General features: G+C 40.6%; 1 protein-coding gene and 1 long non-coding RNA gene across 5 annotated transcripts in view; one reads left to right on the top strand and one right to left on the bottom strand.

Moving 5' to 3' along the window:
* Positions 1-13286, top strand: part of LOC109549203 (uncharacterized) — a 99946-nt gene extending 86660 nt beyond the window's left edge. The window contains exon 5 of the long non-coding RNA XR_012325349.1: positions 7124-13286. This is a non-coding gene — a long non-coding RNA (uncharacterized lncRNA). The remainder of the gene's footprint in view (positions 1-7123) is intronic.
* Positions 13210-26613, bottom strand: part of RBBP8 (RB binding protein 8, endonuclease) — an 82527-nt gene continuing 69123 nt past the window's right edge. For 2 of the 4 annotated variants that reach the window (XM_033837616.2, XM_033837615.2), the window contains exons 16-20: positions 25778-25918; positions 21566-21635; positions 17794-17890; positions 14909-15062; positions 13210-13606 (exon numbers count right to left, since the gene is read on the bottom strand). In XM_033837616.2, coding sequence (XP_033693507.1) covers positions 13509-13606; positions 14909-15062; positions 17794-17890; positions 21566-21635; positions 25778-25918 — 560 coding nt within the window. In that variant the 3' untranslated portion in view covers positions 13210-13508. The remainder of the gene's footprint in view (positions 13607-14908; positions 15063-17793; positions 17891-21565; positions 21636-25777; positions 25919-26613) is intronic. The other 2 variants (XM_033837620.2, XM_073790586.1) reach the window with 2 other exon arrangements.

Genomic DNA, 26613 nt, shown 5'->3' with positions numbered 1-26613 from the left:
CTTTGCCTCAAGACAACCATCCCTATGCAGAATATTAAAAAGATGTTAATATTTAATAAAATTAATATTTTTTTTACTGCTTCAGAAAGGACATTCCTAAGTGGAAATGGCTTTTCTCCCTGCCGGTGTCTGGCAGTGAGGAATACAGTGAAGAATACTGCCTTGACTGTGTTAGGGCACCGGTTTTACCTACCTACCTACCTAGCACCAGTTTTGTGCTCTCAGTGAAAATGCCAACACAGAGAAAAAGGCAGATGATGTTAGTATTATTATGAAAAGGACATCAAAGGACCCCCTAGGGGCTATGGACCATACCATATCACACCTCTACCAGTTGAAGTAGAGCTTCTCAGATTTTGTTTTTTAGCATTAAACCTGTCAGGGTTGGTGCAGCAACACGGACAGCTGAGGCATGTTTATTCAAAAGTCCCCATAGATGTGCACAATTTCCACCCAGATGAAATATCAAAACCAGGAGCCAGCAGGAACCATCATGAAACATTCTCTTCAGTGTCTTGTTCCCAATATCCCAGGTGCTCTGGGCTTCCTGCTGCCCAAGGTCACACAAGAGGGGCCCCTGTTGTGCGGTGTAGCTTTAAAGAACAGGTGTGGAAAGAGCAAGCCTGCCACCACCATTGCTGCGCTCACTGCATGGAAATACATCTCTAGGAACCCAAAGGAACAAACTCTGGGATGCCCAACAGACTCCACTCTGCTGACTTTCCTGGGCAATGGCTGAGCTCTCTGCTCTGTGTGGAGTACATTGTACCTTGGACTCTTCTCTTCAACATTTCATGTTCCAGAAAACCCTTCCCCAAGACCCTGTTCTCCTTTTCCAACTTGGCGGCTGGCTACCTGAGAAATGAATTGCTGCACAGGTGAGAATGACCATTAAAGTGTTCAGTGCTGTGGGTAGGCGTGTTCACCTTTGAACAGGAGCCTCCTGGAGTTCTGTAGGAAACCTGACCATGAAGAAATGATTCTGTGATGAGGAGCATTTCGTTAGGATCACAGGCAACTGGGGGTGGTTCTGGAGCCCCTGACGTTACATCAGGGGTCTCCTCAGCTGAGAACAAGTCAGAGGAATTGGACGATAGAACGATTGGACGAGGGAGACAAAATCTACACAGCAGTGGTTTATCTCCTCGTGAGACGAAGGCTGTAGGTTTTTTTTTTTTTTTTTCAGTCTTAGGCTGTAGGTTTTTATTTCAGTCTCTAATGAATGAAAAACATGCAATGTTTACGTTGTCAAAGGACAAAGAGAACCATGGTGTACGTCCTCAATTTACACAGCTGATGTCATGGGTGATCCCATCTCTAACATTTCCACACTGTTCTCCCTTGCAGGTGTTTGGATGTTACTTAAGTAGGTCATGTTTTAGTAGTTTGGGGGGAAGTCTCCTCGACATGCCTCCCTCTGTAGTTTTCTTGATTAAGGAGGCTTTTCTGCACAGGGAGAGAGGGTGGGGTGTGCTGGGAGCGTCTAGATAATTCAGCAGCCGTGTCAGGTTGACCTGGCTAGCCCTCTTGTCTGGAACGAATGGGGTGCCCAGGAAAGTAAGTTGGGGTGCAGGTGGTGCTACCCAGCAGACACCTTGTCCCTGAAATGCACACTCATGAGCTGAGCTATCAGCCTTCTGTGTGCTGCGACAGGCAACCTGGCTTCTCTTTCAAGCCCTGAATTATAAAACAAGGTGGTGCACGTTTTGGAAAATCCCTTTGTGGGTGTTCTTCTAAAAGTACTAATTTGGTCTTTTGGGTTTCATCTGGGACTGGGAAGGCTTTTCCACTTCTGCCTCTAGTCTCTGCTGACTTCAGTATGAGCAAATAAGGTCAATTAATATCTATGGAATAAAACTTACAGAATTAAATTCCCTTTTGAAAAATGACAGCATTTGAAATGACTCTATGGCCTAGAAGTGACAGCTGCTCTGTATCCCTCGTCCAGAGTTTGAACGTTTAGGCAGTAGGGAGGATCCAGGGGCTTAGAAAGAGTGCTGGGGTCATGGAGCCTCCTATGTGCAGTTTTCCTTAGAGATCCCCATGTAAGCACCCGTGTGTGCCCTATGGGCTGTGACTTCCCTGGTCTCTCCTACCGGGTAATTCTCTTCTCCTTGCAGCTCCCACCACTGCCTGAAATATCCCTCCTGTTCTACCGCCTCTATATGACCCTTGCCCTTTATGAGCCCCTCTCTCCCACCTTACTGCCCCCTGGGTCTCTCTAAATCCCACCTAGTTGTTAGGGCTCAGCTCAAATTCCGACTTCTCCAAGAGGCTTTCTTTCTGATTCATCACCACCATCTCTGCAATACTGACACTAATGATAACAGCTATCAGTAAGTGAACAGTTACTATATACCAGGCTCTGTAATAAGTTCCTGTAGCATCTCATTCAATCCCCACAATAACCTTGTTACTTGAAGGTGCAGAAAGCTTGGAGAATTTGAGTGCACTAGCCGTGTCATACCCTAAGTGACAGAGCTGGAATTCCTGTCCTGACTTGCCTGGCTCTGAAGGCCATGCGTTTAACTGTTCTCCAGTCTGCCCTCCTGAAAGGGGTTAATCATCTAATTGTGAGAAGCTGATGAAGCTAGCTGATGAAGGTCATATTGTCCAATCCTCTCGTTTTACAGGTGAGGACCCTAAAGCCCCCAAATGCAAAGAGACTTGCACACTGTGAAGTGGTGGCAGAGCCTAGCAAGTACCAGTTTTTCTGGTTCTCAATCTCACTTATCCTTTTTTCATTCAACAAACGTGTATTAAATCCTTCCACATTTAAGGCACTGTGTTGTGCCCTGAGTATCTTTCCTGCTGCACATTCTCTGGGTGCCCCTTTTGCAAGCATAATGAATCCACACCCAAAGCTGCCTTAAGATGGGGATTGGGTAAGCCCCTGCCTCCTCTTAGCGTGGCTCTGTGTAGAAGCGCCGTGCACCTCTGAGGCCCCAACATGGAACCCTTGTCATTGGCCTGTCCCACACTCAGAGCAGCTGCATAGGGGAGGGTGTGCCGGAGACTGGAGGGGAGGGTGTTTGATTACAGGGTAATGTGAAAAGTGCAGAAAGGCCCGGTTTATGAAAATGATTCAATGCTGCTCTAGTAACTCTTTCAAGAACAAGCATTAGAAAATAGGAAGCGTGACTCCAGGTTTTACCAAGTAAGTCTAATCCAATTCCAAAAGATGTGTCTCTCTTCTGCTGTCGTTTGTGTGTATATATAGAAGTCACCAAGCTTGTCCTCTTGGGTGTCTCCCATCCTGGCACCGTGTCTGGCTTTATTATTATTAATTTCATGGGCAGAGTTGGCTGAGGACCCTTGGAGATGCCCGAAAAACCCTTTCAAACGAGCTGACAGGACTTGGGGGGACACAGTGAGGTCCTGTTTGAGAACTTGAAAGGAAAGGAAATGCAGTTGTTCCTTGAGAGTTAAACAGTAACGTCAACACAAACTAGGGGCAGAGTAAGGGTAGACATGCACGTGGATGTAATGAAACAGGACCGGCGACCGGCTCAGCAGCATGAGACTGCAACTCATCTTGTCACCTTCCACTCACACAAGGGTGACTGACCGGACTGCACACAAACAGCCCTTGTGAAAACTGCATCTACTGGGGAGCTCTGCTGTGCCGGATCCTGTTGTGCACTGTTCTCGTGCAGCCTGCGGTGATCCAGAGGGGCCAGACGGCGGCCCGTAGGGAGCCTGGCCCTTGGGCTCTGAAGCCGTTATGCTTCATGGTTGGGAAGCACGCACAGAGCTCAGTCTGCCCCAGGTGGACCACCTTCCACTCCCAACATCCCCCCTTCCTGACACAAACTTCCTGACCGGTGAGGCCAAGAAGGAGGCTATACCTACCACTGATTGGCCACCTGCTCTAAAAGGCCATGAGGATTCCTGCCAACATGCCCTAAAACCCAGTACCTCTGTTACTAGAAGCCCAAACTGCAGTCAACCCTCCTCACCCAGATGCTTCTGTGAGTACAGATTCATGTCACCCTAACCTACCTCAAGCTTCCGGATCTCTTCTTGTTTCTATCTACAGTCAAACCTTGGTAATCTCGTGCACGTCAGTTGTTTCAAGTAACACCTAGAGGTTGGACTCCCAAATTGATATCACCTACTCGGCCTCTCCCCTGAACTTCAGAGTCACATATTCAGTTCTCTGCCTCATGCTAAGCATCTTAATCTTGGAATTAAGATTGAAAGCCTGCTAAGCATCTTAATCTTAACGGGTCCAAAGCAAATTCCTGTTGCTCCACTGCAAATCTGCTTCTTCCTTGTTCACCTAGCTGCACAAGCCAAAGACTCTGGAGTGACCCTAACCCTTCATTTTCCCTTAGACCCTTTACAATTACCCAGTGAATCCTACTGATGCTCGACCTTCAAATAACCAACTCCACGGCTACCCTCTCAAACCACCGTCGTTCACAGGACAGCTGCAGTAATCTACGACTCTCTGCTCCCACCTCGGCCCCCCTATTATCTCAGCCCTTTCTCACATCAGCTTGAATAATCCTTTTAAAACAGGCCACATCAAATCCCCTCTCCTCCCCTTAACAGTTCCCCATATCACTTAGCCTAAAACCCAGTCCTTTCTGGGCACAAGGCACTACATCTTCTCGGCCTTGCCTTTCTTTCTGACCACACCTCCCACCAGAGTCCTGGTTTGCTGCGCTCCAGATGAAGACTCAGTGTGCTAACAACATGCTCCTACCTCATGGCCTTTAAGTTGCTGTTCTGTTTGGAAAGCTCCTCCTCAGATATTCCTGAGCTCACCTCCTCACTTCCTTCTGATCTTCTCAGCCCGGCCTTCCCTGACAGCCCCTATCAAAACAGCCCCTGGCGCTTCCCTGGTGGCGCAGTGGTTGAGAGTCCACCTGCCCATGCAGGGGACACGGGTTCATGCCCCGGTCCGGGAGGATCCCACATGCCGCGGAGCGGCTGGGCCCATGAGCCATGGCCGCTGAGCCTGCGCGTCCAGAGCCTGTGCTCCGCAACGGGAGGGGCCACAGCGGTGAGAGGCCCGCATACCGCAAAAACAAAACAAAACAAAACAAAACCCGTTAAAGAGCTTCCCTGGTGGAGCAGTCGTTGAGAATCTGCCTACCAATGCAGGGGACGCGGGTTTGAGCCCTGGTCTGGGAAGATCCCACATGCCGCGGAGCAACTGGGCCCACACGCCACAACTACTGAGCCTGCGTGTCTGGAGCCTGTGCTCCGCAACAAGAGAGGCCACGATAGTGAGAGGCCCGTGCACCGCGATGAAGAGTGGCCCCTGCTTGCCACAACTAGAGAAAGCCCTCGCACAGAAACGAAGACCCAACACAGCCATAAATTAATTAATTAAAAAAAAAAAACAGCCCCTGTTCCTACATCATAGCCCGCCAGGCCTTTCCACTAAGAGTCTGGTAGGTAGTTAGTTAATCTGGTAAGTTAGTTGGTTTCAACTAAGAGTAAGGGTAAGTCCTGAGCATCTCTTTAGCACCAACAATAGTCTGTCGAAAACTGTTAAAAAAAACTTTTTTTTATTGTGGTAAAATATACATAAAATGTACCATTTTAACCATTTTCTTAAGGTTTTTAGCAGAGCTTTTTAGCCTCCATCCCGTGTAACTTCAACATTTGACTAACATCTTGAGGACAGAACTGTGGAGGAGGCTCCTCAGGTCTCCGGTTCTGTCGCTGCAGCCTTGGGAGACTCCCAGGGGTTCTGTCAGGCTCTCCCCTTCCTGGAAGTGACCCTCTGCTTGGTGAGGCCTGGATTGCTCAGCCTCCTTCCCCAGGGAAATGCCGTTAGCAGAATTCAACTCACCTGTTGGCATCTTCTCCCTCCCTCTCCCTCTCTCTCTCCCTCCCTCTCCCTCTCTCTCTCCCTCCCTCTCCCTCTCTCCCTCCCTCCCTCTCTCCCTCTCTCCCTCCCTCCCTCTCTCCCTCCCTCCCTCTCTCCCTCCCTCCCTCTCCCCCTCCCTCCCTCCCTCTCCCTCCCTCCCTCTCTCCCTCCCTCCCTCTCCCTATCTCCCTCTCTCCCTCTCTCCCTCTCTCCCTCCCTCCCCCTGTCTCCCTCTCTCCCTCCCTCCCTCCCTCCCTCTCTCCCTCCCTCCCTCTCTCCCTCTCTCCCTCTCCCTCCCTCCCTCCCTCCCTCTCTCCCTCCCTCCCTCTCTCCCTCTCTCTCTCTCTCTCTCTCTGTCTCTCTCTCTCTCTTTCTCACCTTAGTGTCTCCAGCCATTGGTGCTTCAGCAGCTCTCTAGGGCATTTAGAGAGGATCGTTAATCTCTCCCACCTGGAAACCTGAATACCCTTCTCTAATTTAGAGGCTTTCCCTAGCTTGCCGTCCTCTCTCTTTTTGCAAGAATTACGACTGAGGTGTGTTAGGATCACCAGAAATCCATATCACCCTTATTTTGAGACCAGTTTTTTCCTCCCAAATATCTTATTGAAATAGATCGACGGTCTGTACGGCCAGGCCACTCAAGGTGGCTGTTCTTTTGCTCTTTGTACATCCCCTGCTCGACCAGTCCCTGCTTCACCTACACTCCGCTCACACGAACGTGCTTGCTCTCTGCCCCAGCTAGCGACTGTTCTAGTCCTTAGGCCAGATGGTCCACCTGCTAGTTTATTAAAGGGAAACGTCTGCCCTTGTGATGGTTGTTAACCTGAGGGCCTGGGCGGGACCTGCTAGTTTCCCTGGTAACCGATGAGCCAATCGCAGGTCAATTCCCCCTATAAATGGTAGCCTCTTCCGCCCCAGGTAGAGGGGTTGTTGCTATGGCTTGCCTACTCGCCTGGTGGGGTGGAGTGTCGCTCCAGGACCCTTTGTTTTGGACGTGTAAGATCCCCTTATCCAATAATTCACTGATGTCTCTGTCTCCGGGCTCTTTCTTCAGTCTCGAGACTGGGCAACTGTAAGGCTTGCAGCCCAACAATTGGTGAGCCAGCCAAGAGGCTGAGGAAACTCCCGTGAGCCCTGAGATGTGGGGAAATAAGGACGGGGTGGGGTGGAACATTGCTGGGGAAATCCCAAGGTGGCTGTCCACCAGCATTTGGGGCCCTGTGGTAGCTGACTACCATGAGAGATGTCTTTCTCTTCCGTTATATTGATATCCTGTTAACCTGAGTCTCTTTTCAGTTTAAAGGTAGCAGCCCCGTGCTCGCGGCTCATCTGACTGCAGGGTGATGGCTGGTGAATACAGACAGAATGCAAGCACCTGGCTTCGCTACCAAATAATTGGGTGTCATCTGGTCAGGTAAGACAAGCGTACCCCTGACCCACCACTCCTAAACAATTAGACACCAGCTTTAGGGATGTTAACTCAGGGACAGGCCTGTGAATTGAATGTGGCCGGTTACTCAGAAGGGTTTGGTGGGGGCCTGAGGCAGCGGCGAAATAATGAAAGGGTACTCTTGGGCTTCTGGTCCCAGCTGTGGAAGGGGGCAGAGCAACGATACCGTGTGATGGAACAAGAGCTCTGTGCTGACAGTGCGTTACAGCAGGTGGAGGGCATTACAAAAGGCCTACCTGAGTCATTGAGCAACACACAAAAACCCACTATCTGGGGTCTAAAACAGCTGTGTACGACATATGGGACCCCACCATGGACATCGACAGTGACCAAGGAACTCACTTTACTGGCCATGAAGTTCAGGAATGAGCCAATTAAGAATGACGTACACTGGCATTTCCTTATTACCCCACTGCTGCTGGGCTATGACCGGACTACTTAACAACTGAGATGGGAAACTGGCTCTCTCAACGTGTGACACATCCCAGGAGCAATTGTCCCAGTGCCTACACCATGATAACCCAGAAGCAACTAGTCAACACAAGCCAAGTTCACCTGTTGGCCACTGAAGGACCGTTGCCAGCTATTGGTCAGGACAGTAACTTACTTTTGCCCTTGCCGCAGGGTCTGTCCCCAGGAACACGTTATAAAATGGCCCTGGGACTGGCAGGTAAGTCCCCGGTGGTTTGCTTTTCCTGCCCCATGAGGAATAGGATTCGAAAGGGACTTAAGAGATTTCACCTGTCTTCTACCCAGCCCCACCTGAGACTGCTGAAACAATCCGGGCCCCCTACTGGAGAAAGGCACCATTATATTAGCTTGTGGTCAGTTGTTATACCACCTCTCCAGCGTTCGGCACCGGCTCTGAGGACTGAGGGTGGACAAACGGTGTACTACTGCAGGCCAGGACGTGGCGGCAGAGGTAGTGTTATCTCAGAATGTTGTCACTGCTTGTCGTTTGCTTAATGGTCATGACCTTCCCTGTATGGTGCCTGTTAAAACATCTTACATTTTGTCCCTAGTCTGAATGGAGGGAATCTGTGGACTGGGCAACACTGTGGGCCTCACTGCGAAATGAGTTTGATTGCTGGAACTACAGCGAGATGCTCTTGTTGTCCCTTGGAATTCCATGAAAATTTGACCTGATGAGCTGCCTGGCTCTAAGGTTTGCCCACCTCTTGCGCTCTTGATGCTTTTAGCTTCTGTTGTATTGCATTTGCGGTATTTGGTTGCAGGGCACCACTACGTACCTGACCCCAGGGATATCTCGGAAGAGGGGTGAACCAAGATTGTAAGGGGTATGTGGGGTGGAGTGTATGGCCAGGCCACTCAAGGTGGCTGTTCTCTTGCTCTTTGTACATCCCCTGCTCGACCAGTCCCTGCTTCACCTACACTCTGCTCACACGAAGGTGCTTGGCCTCTGCCCCAGCTAGTGATTGTTCTAGTCTTTAGGCCAGAACGGCTCCAGCTGCTAGTTTATTAAAGGGAAATATCTGCCCTGGAGATGGTTGTTACCCTGAGGGGCTGGGAGGGACCTGCCCCAGCTGCTAGTTTCCCTGGTAACTGATGAGCCAACCTGCGGTCATTTCCCCCTATAAATGGTAGCCTCCTTCTCCCCTGACTAGCAAAGATTGTTGCCATGGCCTGCCTGTTGTCTGTCCTACATGGTAGGGTGACCCCTTGTTTCGGAGGGGTAGGATCCCCTATCCAATAAATCATTGTCTCTGTCCCTGCCTTGGGGCTCTTTCTTCAGTCTCGAGGCTGGGCAATTACAAGACTTGCAGGCCTGCGGGGTGCAGCCCCAAATGGTCTAAGGTTGGTCTGAGTTTCATCTTATTCGTTCCTGCCAACCTTTGGAAATGTTAACACTGAAAGGGTCCAGAGTCAGCATGAATGATTATCTGAGTGAATAAACAGAAGGATCAGTACAAACGAAAACTTCCTGGACACATCTTCAACTGGATAGTGGGCTTCCCTGCATGAGTGGAGAGGAACATATATGAGGGAAATGCTTTAGAGGGAGTACTAGAGGCCAATCGTTACTGCCCTATAGTCTGGCCCATGATTTCATAAACTGGTTTGTTGAGCAAATGTCCACTATGTAACTGTTGCTGTATTCTTTAATGTGTGAAAGTTCACTTCAGAATTAGAGATGAATGTGTTCCTATTTAATAGTTTTACAGTTATAAATGATGTGTAAAACAAGGGTCTCTTCCCATTTCCAGTGAGAGACCCCATCCAATTGATCATTATGTCCCTTGTTACCACTGAATTGGTTATCAGCTCACTGAGGAGAAACTGTCATATTCATCTTTGGATCCCCCCTCAGCTGCCCCAGTTCTGGTAACAATCATTCAATTGCTTAAATTTCTTTCCGATTCCTACTGCCACCTTCTTGGCTCAAATGTTCTTCATGCTTGGAATATTACTAAATTGCTTTATTGCACACCTGATTCTATGCTTGACTACCCCCTGCCCACCCCCCCCAAAAAAACCCCTAATTTTACGTATTATATATTGCTGCCTGATGATTATATATAAATTAATACATTACTACCCAACTCAATATTTTCAGTCAGGGGATGTTTGAAAGCTTATCATGTAGCTATTTAGTTTTCCCTGTTGTCTTAAGCAGTATTTCTTAGATTTGACTCATACTAATAATCTGAGAACTTAAAAAAAAAAAAAAAGCTCAAGTTACACCTGAATCAAAATTCCCACAGAAGGAGCCCAAGAATCTATTTATCAAGCATCCAGGTGACTTTTATGATTAAGTACTTTTTATCCAACAATAGCTATGTTGAAAGCTTGTTTTTGCTGAGTGAGCTCTCATGACTGTACCAAAGGTTTCCAACTTATATCCTACTTATCCTACAAATTTTCTTTTATGATAGTCCTATTCAGCCCCTAGTTTCCACTGATTATTCTCAAAATAGCTCTCTTGTGGCCTCTGCTGGTTTGACAGTAGACAACTGCTTCACTAATTCCTTAAATGCACACTAATGGATTCAAGTGTAAGGACATTTCAGTTTTCCAAGGAACCATTCTAACAACATCAGCTCAGCAAAGAGAAAGATTTTGAGATGTCTCTTAAACTGCTAGCCTTGCTGAGAATAGACAGTGGTAAAACCTGAGATATTTTAAATGCTTATTTCTGAAGTGGCATTTTTCAAACTTAAACTCATGCTTGTTAAGATGCCAGGAACAAGTGAATAAGATTCTTAGGTGTGTTCTTTAAAAGCTTGCCCCTTTGGAATAAACTTGTCAAAATTGGCCTGATTCTGATACTTGTATTATACCTGGCAAAGATAAAAGTGCTTGATAAAGGTTTAAGTAAATGTACTAGTGTTATTTGGTTTACGTAACACTATTCCTTTTTGACAACTAAATTATAAGTTAAAGACGATCTGGGCAAGAATCTTTTCAGAGTTATTTGTTTTAGAGGGCCTAAGAATGTTCTCTGTAAGTTTTTAAATACATATACTAGATGCAATTTTAAATCGAGTTACTAATATGTTAAGCTGCCTTTCCAGTTGGACTTTGGGAAATTTTTCACTACGTGAGAGGTGTTAAGAATATTCTTCTGCTTCATTTGTTCTTTTCTCAAGGTAGCATGTTGTATCTTCTATATACATTTGGATACCTATGATTAACTCATTCAAACTGTTGCCTCTGACAACCTTACGTTTCAAATGATTTAAGTTTCAAATGATTTAATCGGGATGCCTGTCTGTCAAAGGCAGGAAAGGTGTTAATCCAATGTGAAGTGCTGACGTTGCGGTTCTGCATGCTTTCAAAGTTTAAATCACAGGTCTTCAACTTTAGAAAGCTCAAAGGCAACCTGAAACTATATGTAACTACATACAGTGACTGATACATATTTGTATGAAAATACTGTCTAACATATATAATGCTTTACAAATGAAGAAGCCCTTTCATATATCTTCTTAAATCACAAACTGCAGTTCTGTGTTTAAATGCATCTGTCTAACTCAAGTGTTTTTAAAAAGTATCTATTACATTACTTCATTTAAAGGTAGAGCTGGTCAACAGCAGATGAAGAGACCTCAGTTTACCCAACCTCACAGGGTTACTGAGGAAAAATGAAAAATGCTGGCTAAAGGGTTGGATTTCTGTCAAGCCACTATCAGGTAGACAATCTCTTGTCTCTGCTTAGGCTCCTTTTTTTTTTTTTTTTTTTTTTTTTTTTTTTTTTTTTTTTGCAGTACGCGGGCCTCTCACTGTTGTGGCCTCTCCCGTTGTGGAGCACAGGCTCCAGACGCGCAGGCTCAGCGGCCATGGCTCATGGGCCCAGCCGCTCCGCGGCATGTGGGATCTTCCCGGACCGGGGCACGAACCCACGTCCCCTGCATCGACAGGCGGACTCTCAACCACTGCGCCACCAGGGAAGGCCTAGGCTACCTTTTTTTAAAAAAAAAAAAAACAGATCACTGGAGATATACAGCTGTAACTGCACATCCTGTGGTGCCCTGTTCCAATCCAGGTGTCTCTCAGTGGCTATTGTGGCCATTGAGACACAGGGAAAGTTACTGGGAGGGGCCTTCTGGAAAACTTTTTAAAGAAGGACAAAAACAAATGACATGTGCCTTTTTCTTTTCCCTTCTACCTGGCTAGAACATGGACATGATTCCAGAGGTGGCATAACTATTTAATAGTCACAAGGATGAAGGCCACATACAAAATATGAAAGCAGAAAGCTAGAAGAAATCCGGGTTTACGAGGGCATAGACCAGCTTTGGACTGGCCATCTCCAGACATTCTAATGTGAGAAAAAGAAAACTAGTCATTTGTTGTTTAATCTTTTTTGGATCTATGTTTTGGCAGCTTAGTGTTAAGCTGATACATAAATTCCCAAGATTATTTGACGATTAAAAGAGAAAAATCTATGTGAAGAGTGTAACACGGTTTCTGGCATATACTAAGTGACCAATGAATGGCTATTATTTGGGGAAGATTAGTTGACTGCCAGCAGAGAACAAAAAATCAAACATAGGATAAACAATTTGGGAAGGGAAGAAAAGTGCTGAATAGAAGCTATGATAGGTCCATTAAAAAAAAATTGAGAATCACACTCAGAGCCAAACAATGTACAAAGAGGGTCTAACATAAATGTAGATACTAAATGTAAGTGATTTCTTTTCCAATCCCCTCTCTGAAAACATAAAACTGATGTCATTTACTCATGAAAACCTTGATCAATGAGGAAGATGAGACTAAAAAGTTTTTTAAAAACTCTGAGAAGTAAAGGTTGTATCTATAAGGTTATTTAGATTTTGGTGAGGCATTCCATTCAGTGTGTCATGTCCTCCTGCTTATGTAATACTGTCAAGATCTGGATTAAAGGAATACACAAGACACTGATAAACAAAATGCCACTAGAAAAGGTGACACAGATGTGGTCAGTCATCTTGATGACTCAGACACTAGGTTCCAGAGGAGTAGAAAGTTGCTAAATAGAGAAATCTATTTTTGTTCATAACATTGGTCAATCCAGAGAACTACAACTAACTGAATTTGAACATGTGGGCGGAGAAGAACTCAAATTGCTTGAAAACTGCACGAGGAAGAACAAGTATGATGAAAAGAAAACATGTGAAGAGCTGGAATAGTATGATCAGAGGATGTTAATTATAGTACGTGGCAAAGGAAAAGATATTTGTAGTCACCTTGACAGGAATTCACTACCGAGTAGTTCATTTCAAGTCAATGAAAGAAAGAAGCTGGAAAGTTAAAAGGATTGTTAAAATTTAGCCTTTTAAAAGACATGAATGCCAGACATTGGAATGACCTACGTAAGAGCAACTTGATTAAGAGAATAAAAATCTATGTTAACATGAAGTCACTGCTGAATGTGAATACCAAGGGAAGATGGAATAAAAGACCTGAAAGGCAACAAATCAGACTACAACTATCATATTTTCAAAACTGTAATTAGGTATTACCAAATAAAGTAATAAACAACTTTTAACTTAGAGTGCAAAATAAAAGCACCTTATTATTTTAAAGGTGCAAAAGCAAGAAAATACGACATAAACTTATCCATTTTTAAATAGTCATCTGTGTGATGGGTAAATGCTATTTCAAAACATTTTCAATAGAAAAATGATTTATAAATCAGTTTTCAGAAGATCAAAAAAAATCAATGTTTAATACCAACTTTAACTATAAATAAAAAGAATATTGTCGTCTCTCCTGTTCTTGCTGCAACATTTATGTCTTCTGCTCTTTGCCTTTTGGAGAAAATATTGCATTGTAAGGCTGCCGTCTTTTTGGACGAGGACAAGGATCAAGATCTTCTTTAATGTAACCTTAAAAATAAATCACAAATTTAGAAGACAATATCTGCAACATATTTCAGCATATATCCAGTAAACATCTGTCTCATTTAATGCCTTTTAAGTTCACATGATTTTTCTATTAACTGGTTGTGTTGATTAATGATTTCACTACCTAGCATCAATTTTCTCATTTATACTAAAAACAATAGCAAACATTTATCAAATGTGCTGCATACATTATCTAGGATAACTCTCACACTCCTCTGCAGCAGCTTCCACTATGCCTGTTTCACAGCTGAGCTAACGGAGACCCAGGGAAGTTTGATAACTCGCTCAAGTTCCCAAAGCTAGGAAGTAGGAAAGCTGGCGCCCTGCCCAAGATCTAACTCCAGAACCAGAGCACTTAACCACTTTCCTATTCTGCCTCCTGTTGGTTGCAAATGGGGACAAATGGTAAACATGAACTTTTTACTATGATAAATTCCAGGCGCTTATCAAAAAGACTTTTTTCAGTAGCTATTTGTTGAGATGACATGTCCCTATGTTCTTCAGACTATTCGATTCTCCTAAGGTGTCTCCTTTCACATAGTTTTCAGGGGAGGATTCTGCTCTGCCATACCCCTAGGCCATATTAGGGGTACAAGCACAGGCTCTATCCAGACTGTCTAATTCTATTTGATGACCAAGCAGAGACATCATGTCAAAGAGGACTTGTTAATGGGGAAAGTGGAAGTATGGTAATAGCTGTAAGAGACTTTGCATCTTTTAGAAAAACTTTTCACTAAGTATCTGGAGCTTTAAAGCTGCATACATTCTCAAATTACATTAAATGTAAGTGCTGTATTTGAAGGGGCTAGTTGCATGTCAACAGTCTCCCAAACAAACAAAAGTCCTTTTTACTCAAATATGTTTTATAAATAATTAGCATTCTGAATAGTGAGGTTTTAACATCTAAAATTCAGGGTAGTCTCTTTAAAAAAAAAAAAAAAGATGCTTTTCAACAATATAACTTTGCTGGCAACTTTTGTAAAGTTATGAGAAGTCATTTTGATGACTGGATAAAACAGAAATTACTTTCTGAAATTTGAATGATAAAGGAGGATAATGCATACACAATCCCATTAAAGTGCTTATAAACAATCTATGATTCCAATGAAGTTATTTGAAAAGTTGAAAGTTAAGCCTTTACAAAATTGTATTTATGTCACAAAACTGGCACCCAACTTACAGCAGAAGGTAGAGAATCATGGAGAAAAAGTTTAGTGTTTAGACTCGGGTATACACAGTATTTAAAAAAAAAAAGTTCCAAAATGTTACAATCTGTATTCTCACCTCTTTCCACACAAGTCTGAGTGGAAGGAAAACCAACTTCCCAGAAATTCTCTGGTGTGTTGGGTGGAATGTAGCGAAATCGGTGTCTTGAGCAGGAAGCCAACTTCTTTTCTCTTTCTTCTGCTGGAAGATCTGCATAATACTGATAATAAAACTGGTGAGTTTTCCACTTAGGAGTAATAAATGGAGTGTTATGCTTACTGGTTATAAACTAGAAGCTAAGAAGACTTATTCAGCATGCTAAGGAAACTGAATTCTCACTGATAGTAATACTATCTCTAAGTAAATTACTATATAAATTACTAATAATAATTAGTGCTGGTCTGTGAAATGTTTGCTCCATAAAGAAAAGGAGCCTGTATCACAATGTAAAAAAACATACTGCTTCCTGCATCAGTAAAGTCTTACAAGTAAAAAAAAACTGCCAGCTGAACTTTACAGCGTCCTTAGTGGTACAGCTGATTTATATACTGGTGCAAACTCTTCATCTTTCTCAGACCAGTAACAAGAAGGCCAAGGCCTGCACTCTGAATAGCACATTTCTCAATTGTTATTTGACTATAACGTGTGTTTTGAAGTAATTTTCCTTTCACTACAATTTTTTAAAATAAAAATTTAGCTTTGAATGTTGTAGGCTTCATGACTTCCCCTTTTAAACTAGATCTTTCAATTAGGATCAAAGGCATATTACTTTTTGCAAGTGTGATCATAAAGAACCTGAACTTCATGCAAAGAAAGATAAAACTTTTATGTGAAAACTATACCGGTCTTCAAGCTCTAGATTTAAAGAAAATAAAGCAGTAGTGTAAAGTTTAATAGAACACAGATGATAGGATCATATAATCCAGCTAATTCCATTTTACACTTGAGGAACTGAAAATCAGTGATAATTCACCAAAGTTATCACCTATTAAAAGGGGCAGACTTAGGATTAGAATTTTTTTGAAGTAAAGGTTTCTAATATATTTTTCTTTTACATAGATTAATTAAAGGTTTTAGAGTATCTCTGAAACTTTTTGGGGGGAGGGTATCTTTTCCTTCATTCTCATTGCCATGATATAAGCCTTTGTTACCTTAGCCTGGGAACTGCCCTTAGAGAATCATGGTTATCAGTCAGTGTTAGAGAAACATTGCCACCAAATTACGACATATTTGAAAACAACAGGCTAGTGTAGCTGTTAACACAGCAAGCAAGCAGAAGAGTGTTAGAAGATAAAGTCAGAGAGGAGGTGGGGTGGGAGTCTGCTGTCCTTGATAAGGGCTTTGATACCATTTCTTAGAGAGGAAGACAACTAAGGATTTTGGGCAGAAAAGTGACATGATTTAACTTTTATTCTAAAAAGATCATTTGGAAAAAAGACCATTCATTGCTGTGTTGAAAGTACAATCAGTAGGATTTGCTGATAGATCCATTACTGAGATATGAAAGAAAAAAGTAGGTAACTGCAAGATCTCTGGTTTAAACTAGAGAAGAATGGACATATAAAAGGCTCAGAGGTAAGGTTTGAGAATTGGAGAAAGAAACTGTGTTTGCTTTAGGACACGTGAAATTTGAGGTGACTATTAGCCACATGTATATTGCATATTCCACATGTGGAACAGGCAATGGGAAAAATTTAGGAACTGTAATTGTAAGCATATAGACAATATTTAAATACATGGGACGGGCACTTTCACTCCTGGTCATGAGGGAGTAAAAGGGAACAGAATTACTCTCTACCTTAAAAAACTGAAAAAATGTAATAAAATGCATGAAACAGTGTTTTCAGAGACTGGATAACAGCACAAAAAATGATTCCTGAGAAAAGGAAAGCAAATTAACAGTGTTTCCAGCAAAAGAGCTTTTTTCTCACTGGTAGTAATAGTTCCACTTAGAATTAAAAACTGGAGGTTTATTTAGTATAGACCATATTCCTTAATTAAGAAAGCATGATACATTCGTGTTATGAAAACTCATGATACAGGAGGAGGTTTTGCTTGTATCACCAAACTGCTTTCCAAAATAGTGATCTCAATTTACACTCCCACTGTTAGTATATGACAGCATTTTTCTCACCAAATGCTTACCTGCACTGTAACCTACTCATACATAACTTTAATGTGCTTGGTTATCAAATTCTCTAGCCATAGTTTTTAAGAAGAAAATTTAAAAGAGGAAGTACATTGCTGGAAGCAGGGGTCTAACAGCTAAAGGATAGCAAGGGAAGAAATAAAAAGAGTAAGTTTCATAAAGACATGGAACCTGCCTAGCACTATTTATTAAGAGGACAATTAGTACAGTCTACTTCAAGATATACTATCTAGTCCACAACACCCAATGTATAAAAGGAAAATACAATTGTGTTTTAAGGATGAAGTAGAGCCTATTCATCACATTTTGTTTAGAAAGGAAAATGTTTGGGGAAAAAGAGCTTATGGTTGTACCAGTTATTTAGAAAAAACAATTATGAGTACATCTCATTTCCTGAGAGTGCTGGTGTTTAAGTAAAAAATAAAATAGCCAAGTTTCCAACTAAAATGTCAGAATTTCGCCCAAATAGTATATGTATTAGAGCCTCTGCTGTAACATAACACAAGGTAAAAAATTAAAAGATATACAAATAAATACAGAAAAGACAAATGGCACAAATGTCTTAAGCTGGAAATAAGAACTACTGCTTAGGCTCCAGATTCACTTAGAGAATCTAAGAGAAATTGAGGGCTTTCGTTTTCATCTATATCTCTCAGGTCCCAGCCAGTATGTATAGTCTATGTATTCATTCTGTTATTCCTGGCTCAAACTTGTTTCTAGATACAAATACGGTTTGTATATGTGATTTTGAAATCATGCATATAAAGCCATCTTTACAAAAAACCCAAATGACAGTATTTACATTAGTACTTACAATTTCACATTCCTTACACGTGTGTCCAAGCAATTTTCTTCTTTCTTCTTTTTTCCGGACCACCTCAATATGAGGAAAATTTTGTAAGCTAGTCTCTCTGGGGGGAAAATGAATTAAATTTATCTGTTACTATAGAGAGCTTTGGTTTAGCTTTTAAATTAGCAAAGGTGAGCATCCAGAGGAGAAATAATCCCAAAACATTCATTCATTTTATTTGAAATGCTTCCTCAGAATGTGAAAAAAAAACAAGCATGTCTTCATTCACTCTCCACTGAAATATTAAGTATTTTACATATTACATAGTATTTTACATAGTATTTTACATATCAGGTATTTTTATAGATATTTTTCTCTAACTGAAAAAGATAACTATTACTTCCCATTTTTGCCTCTGGCTGGCTGAAAATAATTCAGGTAAAATATAAAATAACCTAATCATACAGGAATGCTGTATTAATACAGCATGATGCTGTATTATTAAACTCAGGAATTGCTATTCTGTAACATAACTGAGAGAATACTGCCTGTTAACTCGGTTTCTAGTACTAAAACCCCATAAATCAGGGCTAACCTACTCCTCCCTAAAGAACGAATTCATTTGTTTGCATGTCATTTACTATTTTCTCCAACAATTTCTTTTGTTGCTTCCGTCTACCTTAAATTCTTCAAAATATTAGGCACAATTATCATTTGTGCTTGTCCTTAAAGACAAAGATTCTATTGTGAACCACTGGACACCTAGGAAGGGTCAAAGCCACTGAGGTATTGATTGATGAGGTATATAGTTCTTTGGTAAGAAAAAGCAATCAGGAAGTATGGAACATTTCTTTATTAATATACCTGCATCCTACTTTAAAAAGCCCAATATAGAAAACTCCAAATTTACAAGTAAATGAAGACTTATGTAACACCATATACATTTGTTTATAATAGAAACATCACCAGTGAACTTAAACAGTCTGACTCACAAAAACTGGCTTTTAAAATGACCTGTTGGTAACACATCTACTCCTTTGAGGTATTTTGATAGTTGGCAATTACTGTTCTTCAAAAAAAAAGCTTTAAATGCTCTATTTCAAAACGTATCAGGTTATATAGGTCCTTTTTGTGCTTAAATCCAACAACTCTGGAGCAACTGGTAAGTTAAAAAAGACCAAGAAACAACAGATAAAAAAATATTGCCATGACTATACTTTCTTTCAAATAGTTTATGGAATCTTAGGTTTACATAGCATATGATTTAGCCATATCCTTTCCTCTTAATCTGTTCTGTTTCTGTAGTGTACTATAACACAGCAAGGAATCCACTAGTAGACTAGCAGTTGCAGTAGACATCAAGCATCACCTAAAAGGTTACTAAGCTTCTTGTACTATCCCTGCATCTTTACCAACGTGCTGCATCTCCAGCTATCTAATGGTTTTAGAATAAATAAAACTACTCATGTATTTTTTTAAAAGTTAGTGAACCTATGGGACTTCCCTGGTGGTCCAATGGTTAAGAATCCACCTTCCAATGCGGGGGACACAGATTCGATCCTTGGTTGGGGAACTAAGATCCCACATACTGCGGGGCAACTAAGCCTCCAAAACTAATGAGCCCGCACGTCTCATCTAGAGCCCAAGCACTCTGGAGCCCGTGCACCACAACTAGAGAGAAGCCCGTATGCCACAATGAAGATCCAACACAGCCAAAAATAGAAAAAAAAAGTTAGTGAACCTGTATTAGAAACATCTGAAATGATAGTTCTTACTCTGCAATCTTCTAGGAATCTATTCCAAAGATGCACAGGCAAACATTTGAAAAGAGAATGCACAAGGCTATTCACTGTAGCGTTATGCATGCAGCATAACTGTAGACAACCCAAATGCTCATTGCTAGGGAATAAGCTATGGTACAAACAACAAAATACCATGAAATTAAAAAAAGAAATGAGGAATATCACTATATACTACTATGAGTGATTTCCAGGACATACAGTTAAATGAAAAAAGCAAAGTAGAGAAAAGCATATATAGCATTCTACCATTTGTATAGAGAAGAGAGTACAATTATCTACATCTACATCAATTTCAAGATATACAGATAGAAATTTGCTTTTACTTTTTAAAATGGATGGAAAACCATAAAATTTTTAACAAATGGTTATGTGTGTAGGAATAGGAAGCTATCAAAATGAAGGGGACTTCAGAATATACCCTGTTTTACAGCCTCTAGTATCATATACATAATTTCCTTAATTTTAAAGAAAGAATTAAAGATAAAAAGAAACAATTTCTAAAAAATCAAAAGCAAAATAACACAAACATGGCTACTGGGTTGGTGGCACAACTACAGTGAAAATAATTATCCTAAGTGACCTGAAAACACAGTGATTTGACTGTACCTTTCTGATGGGATATATCGTAAGGACAAAAAGACTCAAAAAAGTCTTAAACCATTTTCATAAATCATGTTATTCATGATAGTCTGAATTATTCTGAGACTGTTCTGTGGAATCAAGTTAAATGAAGAATGATGTTAGTGGCACTGAGAAGTGGGATTTTCAGTAAGCGGGGAACTAGATACAGATGTAACAGAGGAGGTTACAGAGAAATCCTGTAGTCCTGAACTTGAAGCTATCAGTATGAACACATGTAGTTTATCTTAAAAAACAAAATGAAACAAAGACTTTTACTTCTAACTCTGTCCACCTAAAAGGTCCAGAAACAATGGCTAACTGGAGCAATGAGCAACCCCAGCAGTCCGACTACGGCCTAAATACTGTTAAACTAGGGCTCCTGGAGAAATGACAGATTCCAGCCTATGGCAGGAGCCTAGAACATCTTCTCATACCAGAGCAAGGAAGCTATGAAAGACAGCTAGAGTAGTGTCCATTCAAAGAGGCTTCTGCTGGGCAAAGATGGGACAATCTGAGTATCATAAGGGTGATAAATGCAATGGATTGAAATGCATCAAACATATTTAAATCCATTAGTTCATAATAATACTTAAACAAGACACTCTCTAGTCACATTTGAGATGCTAGGGTACTATTTCTTTGGAAAACTGGTGAATAAAGGGAAAGAATTAATCATTTAGCAACAAAGAACAGCTCTTATCTATTAGAGTCTTACAGGCAACAGTAGAAATTTATCTTGGCCTGTCAGATTTCTAAATTCTTGACCAAAGTATGAACAATAACTTTACTTATTGAGTGACTGAACTTGCCAACATCATAACTTAAAGAAAAAAAAGGATAAAAAGTTTTTTTGAATAAACTGCTATGCCTTAATTCACTTCTAGAATTAATAGTACATGACTGAAAGAGAATTTGCAATATTTGCATAAAAGGCAGAAAGCAGCATTATGGTTTAAAATCAAGATGCTTAAATTTTTTTTTAATTTAAAAATTCTCATGAAATAATTCTGAAGCACAGCCTAAGGCCTGCCACCCAAAGGCTATACTATATACAAGTTACAGTATTCAATAAATTCCTCAAGTTCAAATAAAGTTCACAATAAAATAGGATAAGAATAAAAATACATTATAATGAAGCAGAGAAAATAACTGTCATCACTGTCCAGAACAGGGTAGTGGTGGTAAAAAAATTTCCTTATTTTAAAAATTTGTCATTTTTATACTTGAGTTCCATTTTTGTTATGGTCATAAAGTAAATGATATAGATTCTATTTTAACCAAAGTAGCAATTTTAATAGGTCAGAGATCCTCTGACAAAGATAGCTCTGTGGTACTTCCAATCACATTGCTGGTATTAACCAAGGCCAACTTACCTTTCATCATCTTTAAAATATGGCTCCACAAATGTTTTCTGTTTGACTTTATCTTGTTTATCACCAGGAGCTGTAAACAAAACAATCATACCACAAACTGAATGTAGAACTTATTTAGAAATAATTAGCTTTGGGGAAAAAAAGGACATATACCAAAACTTCTATTTTTATTGGGTTTAATACTCTGGTCCCTAGGCAATTAGTTTAAATTTTCTATAACTAATTCCTTCCTTTCCTTATCTGCATAATAAGGAGAGTGCTGATTATCTCACCTAAGAATTACTAAAGAGATAAAAATCGTAACTATAAAAGTATTTTAGACTCTAAAAGAACTACCTGGATGCCTATTATCATCTGGCACCAAACAATAACATGGCTTTTAATCTGTTCACTTATTAGTCCCGTTGATTTTTTTTTTTTTTTTTTTTGCGGTACGCGGGACTCTCACTGTTGTGGCCTCTCCCGTCGCGGAGCACAGGCTCAGCGGACATGGCTCATGGGCGCAGCCGCTCTGCAGCATGTGGGATCCTCCCGGACCGGGGCACGAACCCGCGACCCCTGCATCGGCAGGCGGACTCTCAACCACTGCGCCACCAGGGAAGCCCCCCGTTGATTTTTATAATGTGTCTTTAAGGTAGCTGATAACTAGGAAATAAAAACATTTTAAAATTTTATCAAAATATTGGTGACAAAATAAGAACTAGAGCCCATGGACGTGAATCCCAAGTTGTCTAGACTCAAATAGCTAACTGCTATCATCTGTTCAAATAATCAAAATTTACTGAGCATTGTGCTAAGTTCTGGACATAAAATGTAGAACAGGAGAGACCAGGTCTCCTGTCCTCATGGAGTTTACATTGCAGTGAGGGAAACAGACATTAAGCAAGCAGAAGCTAAGGCTCCCTGAACATGTAAGGTAATAATTGATGAATACAGAGAAGTCAGCCGTGAGAAGAGGTACGAATGGTGAACGTTCTAGGTAAAGGTCCTCGATGGCAAAAAGTTTGGCACATTATAAGAAGTAAGAGGAGGATAGTGTGGTTGAGATTTAGCAAAAAAGGGAAGTGTTGGGGAACATGAGGCTGGGGTGGGGGTGGGAGTGGAGTGGGGGGAGTGGGCAGGTACCAGATCATGATGGGACTTGGAGGCCAAGAGAAGGAGTTTGAATTTTATTGCAAGTGCAGTGGGAAGCCACTGAAGACTTTAAAATATCATCTACTTTATTGAGGCATAATTTACATACACGGATTTTAAGTATACTATGATGAATTTTGACAGATGTATATTCCAGTGTAACTGCTACTACCCAAATTGAGACAGAGAACATTCCCATGAAAGTTTCCTATTCCATTGTTTCTCATGCAAAAGAATGTTCTCTTATGTCTCTCCCCTCCCCAACAATCACTGATTTAATTTCTATCACCATAGCTTAGTTATGTCTGTTTTAGAGCTTCATATCAATGAGATTACATAGTATGTATTCTTTTTCATCTTGTGCATTTGTCTAGCTCAACAGGTTTTGGAGACCGATCCATGTTGATGAGTCTAGTAGTTCCCTCCTTTTTGTTGTGAAGTAGTATTCCATCATGAGTATACCACAATTTATTCACCTGCTGATGGACATTTGGGTTGTTTCAAGTTCTGACCTATTACAAATAGCACTGCTATGAACATTCTTGAACACATCTTTCCGTGAACATGTTTTCATTTTTCTTGGGTATATAACTAGGAGTGGAATTGCTGGGTCACAACACAGGTATATGCTTAGCTCTTACAAAAAACTGACAACTTCAATAAAGCTGTTAAAAAGCCTCTGCTGAACTGTTTTCCAAAGTATAGTCAATTTTCTTCTCCCCCAACAATGGCATGAGAGTTCCAGCTGCTCTTCACACTTGCTAATGCTAGATGTTAGCAATCTTTTTAACCATTTTTGGGGGTGTGAAGTGTTATCCATCCCTGACTGTCCAAGAATGTTGATCGTCTTTTCATGTGCTTATTGGCCATTCAAATATCTTCTTTTCATTGAAGGATTTTTAAGCAAGAATATAATCCAACTTAAATTTAAACTAAATCACTTTTAATTCACTGTAGAGACTGGGCTAGAGATAAGAGATACATAAAAAGACCAGTTAGGAGGCCTGGAATAGAATAGGTAGAGATCAGAGTGGCTGAGACCAGGTAGTGGCTACAGAGATGGAGAGAAGTGAAGTGTTATGAAATATATTTTGGAGATACTGCTGCCAGGGTATTAGACTGGGCATGAAGGTCAGGTGAAAGAAGTCAAATACGACTCCCACATTTCCATCTTTAGTAAATGGGAGGATAGTTACTGAGGCTTAATGAAACCCAGAAAGGCAGAGGAAGATCAAATATGGGTAGAAAAATTAAGATTTCTAATTGGAATATATTAATTTTAAGGTACTTATAAGATGTCCAGTATGTAACTGGAATAAAGTCTGAGGTTCAGAAGAGAAAGGATGAGGCTGGGAGTAATGAATATATAGAAACGTCTTTTTCACTTGTCTTACAGAACAGCACCTACTCTCGTGTTCTTCCTACTTCATAGGCTGCACCTCCTTCTCAGTTTCCTTTGCTGGTTTCTTCTTTGTTTCTCTGACCTTTTAAAGTTGCCATACCCTAGAGGTTAGAACTTGAAATACTCCTCTTTTCTATTTATATTCAATTCTTGGGTGTTCTCACTCAGTGCCTTTCAGCTCCATCTACTTGTTGTTCACCTCCTGCCCACTAAATCATTTTTTTTATTCTGGATTTCCTGTCCAAACTTGACACATGTCAACTGCCTACAAACACTCCACTTGAATATCTAGTAAGTACTAACATGTCCAGAACTGAGCTTTTGATATCCTGCCTGAAGTCTACTCCTTCCTATGAGGGAAGACTAGGTAGAATTTTGTGATATGGGGGTCTAGAAAATGAAATAAATGGACAGAAAGTCCTAAATTCTATGACTGAGTGACTGGGAAAAATAAAGTCTGAAAGGTCACTTGGTAGGAAATAAATGGAACTTGGTTTAGATATCTTAAGTTTAAGCTGTTGAAGAGATGCAAAAGTAGGATAACTAAGAAATACAGGGCTGGGATTCACTGGAGAAGTCAAACTAGAGATACAGATTTGGAGTTTTATTTTCAGAGGTAATTTAATAAAAGCATGAGAGAAAATGAGTGTGAGGAAGAAAACAGTGTCTTGGGGATACTCTAGGAAACAGAAGTTGCCAGAGATCAGAAGAGCAGTGCAGCACTGCCAAAAGAGCTAAGTAAGTAGAAATTCTGGGATGTTCAGTGTGAAAAACAACTTAAAAAAAAAAAAAGATAAGAAATTAATAATTACACCTTATAAAAGAATATCTTTTTTTTTAAAGTGAAACCAATTTGCAAAGGATTTTGGATCCACCAAACAGGATTCATATTCTTGGGGAGAAAAATGAATTGAACAGTTGTGAATTTTTATCACGAAATTTGCTTGATCAAGTTTCTGCCATGGACTGAGCAAACGAAAGCATGCTGTTACGTATCTTTGGTTAAGGTCTCATCCTGTGGGCTGTCACTTTAAAAAGCACAAGGAAAGCATAATCAAGATAGATTTATACTCAATGCTTTGACTATTGTCATAGCAGAAGTTGTGCTCATTTAAGCCACTATAAAACCACCTTTGCACTAAATTAAAAATTATGACCGTGTTAATCACAGTAAGAAAATGAGATATTTAGCAAGAATTTTAACTAATTTTCAATTCAGATTATCTACTTAAGAGTTTCACTTAGACTGTTCTTTTGATTGCTAACCTACATTATAAATTACTGCTTCTAATAAAACAGATCTGAAGAAGGCAGATATAGTATTTTATCTGGGAAGGTAAAGTATTCAAGCAGGAAACGGGTCTGAATTTTCTGCAAAACTTCCTCTTTTCACTCAGTTACAATAATTCACTTAATTATGGTATCACTTAACAAAGAATTTTCTCAAAACTTTTATAAGCTGAGTGAAAGGTTCATAGGAACCCTCTGAACTATTTTTGGTAACTCTTCTATTAATCTGAAATTATCTTTAAAAAAAAAACTGGAAAAAAATTTATTCAAGAAGCATGAAACTTGGTTAAGATACCTCATTAAGCCTCTGTTTAATATGCATGATGACTTAATTTACTAAACTCAGTGTACTGGAAAAACCATAATTAGAAAGGAAAGTGCCTTACAGTTGGGTTTTTTTGTAACAGTTGACGACTCCTCTTCATCTGCTACTTGGGGGAAGCTATCCACCAAACAGGATTCATATTCTTCCTGTGTAGTCCGATCAAACATATCTTCCAAGCTATCATTCAGTTTTCTTTCTCCATCTGTGTGAAAGAGCGTTGGCTTAGGCAACAAGCAAGCTTTTTGCTTTCTATGTAGACCAATGTGAAACTTGTAGGAACTGCCACAAAAATAATTCAGATGTGTATGAGGCAACAGTAAACCCCAAGCCTGGGTAGTTACTGCATATTTATAAAGGTTTTATGTTATGCCTTCAAATGTCCTTTACTCATGTCAAGAGAATGCTAGTTTTTGTTACTGTCATTATAAATGTTAAAAAGTCTTTTTCTCTCTATCCATTCATGCATCAATATAATTCACACTAAACCAAAAGGAACTACCCAAAGGAATGGTGAGGAACAGAAAACACAGCATAATAAATGGTGAAAAATATGAAGTTTAAATAAACTATGTATAAATAACTGACATTAAAATCTCTATAGAGTTTTGTTTACCTGCTTATTTTTCTAATGTGGTAGCAAAAAAGTATTTTCTTGCATTATCATTAACACTTGGAAGTTCAGTGTTACAGAAATAATGAATTCAATTCCATATTTGATATGCAAAGTGCTAACTTCATCTTCAGAGTACTAACTACATTTCCATTATATGATTGTATTTTTAAAAACACCAGTTTACTAAAAATAGAAGTAGATTCAGTTGGCTAACAAATATGACAAAACTGAAGCCTACCAAGATGACTCTATATAAAGTAACTACCACCTCCCCCCATGCAGAC

The sequence above is a fragment of the Tursiops truncatus genome, chromosome 13 (genome assembly GCF_011762595.2).
Source record: "Tursiops truncatus isolate mTurTru1 chromosome 13, mTurTru1.mat.Y, whole genome shotgun sequence".
Classification (NCBI taxonomy): Eukaryota; Metazoa; Chordata; class Mammalia; order Artiodactyla; family Delphinidae; genus Tursiops; species Tursiops truncatus.
This window is presented reverse-complemented; position numbering and strand designations above follow the sequence as displayed.